At 40.0% G+C, this 2,996-nt stretch overlaps 1 protein-coding gene across 1 annotated transcript; it reads left to right on the plus strand.

The window, feature by feature from the left end:
- Positions 1 to 881: 881 nt before the first annotated feature.
- On the plus strand, positions 882 to 2,332 carry MS3_00000820 (uncharacterized protein). The gene has a single exon (XM_051208437.1). The coding sequence runs from the start codon at positions 1,337 to 1,339 to the stop codon at positions 1,643 to 1,645; it is 309 nt and encodes a 102-aa protein (XP_051074185.1). The 5' UTR covers positions 882 to 1,336; the 3' UTR covers positions 1,646 to 2,332.
- The last annotated feature ends 664 nt before the right edge of the window (positions 2,333 to 2,996 follow it).

The following is a 2,996-nucleotide window of genomic DNA, read 5'->3' on the forward strand; positions in this document are numbered from 1 at the left end:
GTTTTGCTGACAAAACTGAAGGCTATGACGGCATAATCGCTTTTTCCCAGGGGAGCCAGGATTGAGAGGTTGTCAACTAGGAATTCTTCGTTTGTGAATACACAGTCTAAGCGCGATGGTGTCTGACTGTTTCTCCAACGAGTTGCCGACCTCACATTTTCGTATAATCCCAAGTCGTCGATGAGGCTGAAGAACTGAGCTTCAATTGAGTTGTCGCCTCCAGTATGACTTAGTCCAATCGACTTTCCAGGAGTCCTTCAAAAGAAAACTTGACACGTTCTTCTGGACTTATTACAGTGGTTAACTGTAATTTTCTACTAGTTCTCTTTTGATTATTAGATATACCTAGGCTCGTACCTTAAGACATTGGTTATCCATGCTATTAGATGAGACAGCCCGTTGAGAGAAAGTTATCATTCCGCCGACAAACATTTGGACAAGAAGATAGTATCTGTAAAGTAGACATAAAAGGTCTCCAATCACATGCATCATATTGCTCATAATTACATTGATTCTAATTCATTATCACGATATGAAGCACCGAATTTCACCCAAGAAATCATCTCCAACTAATGGAACACGAATGAGCAAATAGAAATGTACGTAGTGTTTTCACTGCTGAAAACTACAGATTGTGTAATTCTCTACCAAAAGCGATGGTGTTATTTCTTACCACTGGCAATTTCAAAAGACTGTTTTATAGCTAGTTTTATTCCAACGGTACTTTGGGTGATTAGGTATTCTTCCTTGATCACTCCTGTTATTGACTATTGTTTTCATCGGATTTACAAAGGCTTCAAAATAGGGATATTTAGACAATTCTAAATCGGATTTCAAGATACAAATATTTCCCTACTTCTGTACTTATGAGTTTTGAAACACGAGGTTTACCTCAAGGTTGACTTGCTTGCGTATTTTCAAACAGTCACAAGTTCAAATTCAGCTTCATATACCGGGATTTAATACCTGGATAGTGGTGTCGGTCCACACTCAATATATGTGACTATCGCCCCAATACATTGAATTCCCAGTGGTTGAAAAACCTCATTTCCCTCCTTGCTAACAAATCGTTTAAATAATTAAATGGATAGTTCGAAACAAAATAGTATAGTAATAGATGTCAAGTTTACTTTTCCAAAAACTCAGGCTAAAATAGGAGTTCCTACAAATTTCTTCTTGATAGTAGCAGTTTTAGGATGTAGAATTTTCCTCGGCGTATGAGAGTACTCTAGGTTACATTTCGCGTAATGACTGTTTCTGTTATAATATATTAGGTTACACTAATTTGAGATTCCAGTACCTGTCAAGACGTTGTCTTTTTGGAGTTTGACCTACAATGGGTTACTTTGACGAAGATTTCCCCGCGACATTTTTAAGATATGAAAATTCAGTAATCCCTAAAACAAGCTTGAATTTTGGAGCTTTTGTTTCCTATTGCAGCTTGTCCAACGTTGGGAGATTAGATTTACTTAAAGTAATCGATATAGTAGCATTTCTATTCGTTACTGTCCAATGTCATAAGTCTCATGGGTTAGGTAAATTAGATCAGTTTCAGTTCAGTTTCAGTTTGGGAAGGACAGGAGGCTCGATGGCCTATGTTAGTCCTGGCAATGGTGGTCTCTCAGTTGATCCAACTTTCTTTTGAAAGAGTCGACGGATGGAGCCTCAACGACGTGCTGAGGTAGTGAATTCCACTCGTTGATGATTCGATGGGAAAGTCGATAGTCAGCTGACAAGTAATTTGTTCTCGGCTTATGAACTTTTTTGGAGTGTCCTCGTAAATTCTCTGTTTTGGAAGACAAGAAAAATGAGGGCATGTTAGGTGCAAATTTATCACTAAGCAATTTGTAGACTGTAATCAAGTCGCCTCTAGTTCTGCGATATGACAACGGGAAAAGGTTCAGCTTGGCCAGTCGAGATTCATACGGAAGCTTCGCTATTGCGGGAACCAGCTTGGTCGCCGTTCTTTGAACCTTTTCCAGAAGCTCACTGTCTTTTTTAAAGCAGGGGCTAGCCGCCTGTATGCAGTACTCAAGTTTAGGACGAACGAACACTGTATACAAAGTCAAAAACGTCTTAGTGTCGACATGACTAAAAGCCCTACGTATTGACCATAACGTTCTAAAACCTTTGGCGGCTATTGCACGGCAGTGTGCAGTAGTCTTTAAGTTTTGACTAACGATAACTCCTAAGTCATTATATGTCTGGACGACAGGTAGCTCAGTGTTATTCATCGTATATGTATCTGTGCCTTGATGACCGATATGCATCACAACACACTTGGAAGTATTTATCGGCAACTGCCATGTTTGAGACCATTCAGATAACTTCTTCAGGTCATTTTGAAGTTCTAAGCTATCACTCACATCGTATCGTTCTCCATATCTTGACATCGTCAGCATATAGCAAGACCGATGATGATAGGAGACAAGGAAGGTCATTTACATATAAGAGGAATAGCACTGGCCCCAAAACTGTACCCTGGGGCACTCCGCTAAGCACAGTTTCCCAGCTAGATAACTTTGAGTTCACCCTTACTCTTTGTTGACGCCCAACTAAGAAGTCTTTTATCCACATCAATAAATTACCTCCAATCCCGATATGTCTTAACTTATATAACAGCCGGTTGTGCGGAACTTTATCAAAAGCTTTACTGAAATCAATGAAGGCGACGTCTACAGGTAGCTTTTGGTCCTTAAGAGCACACCAGCTTTCACGAGCCACTAATAAGTTAGTGAGACAAGAATAACCTATTCTGAAGCCATGCTGCTTCTCCGAGAGGATCCGGTTTTTATCGAGATACTTAAACAGCTCCTTCCGAATAATCTTTTCTAAGATTTTAACAACCACACTAGTTAGGCTAACGGGGCGGTAGTTCTCAGGTTTGTGTTTCGTGCCTGTTTTGAAGACAGGACTTACTATGGCGTTTTTCCAATCTTTCGGTAAGCGACCCTGCGTAACGGATAGGTTAAAGCATGTACTTAAAGGGTTCGCAA

This window comes from Schistosoma haematobium, chromosome 1, assembly GCF_000699445.3.
Source record: "Schistosoma haematobium chromosome 1, whole genome shotgun sequence".
NCBI lineage: Eukaryota > Metazoa > Platyhelminthes > Trematoda > Strigeidida > Schistosomatidae > Schistosoma > Schistosoma haematobium.

Coding starts and splice junctions, on each gene's coding strand:
- MS3_00000820 (XM_051208437.1), top strand. CDS start 1,337: ATGGGTTACTTTGACGAAGATTTCCCCGCGACATTTTTAAGATATGAA.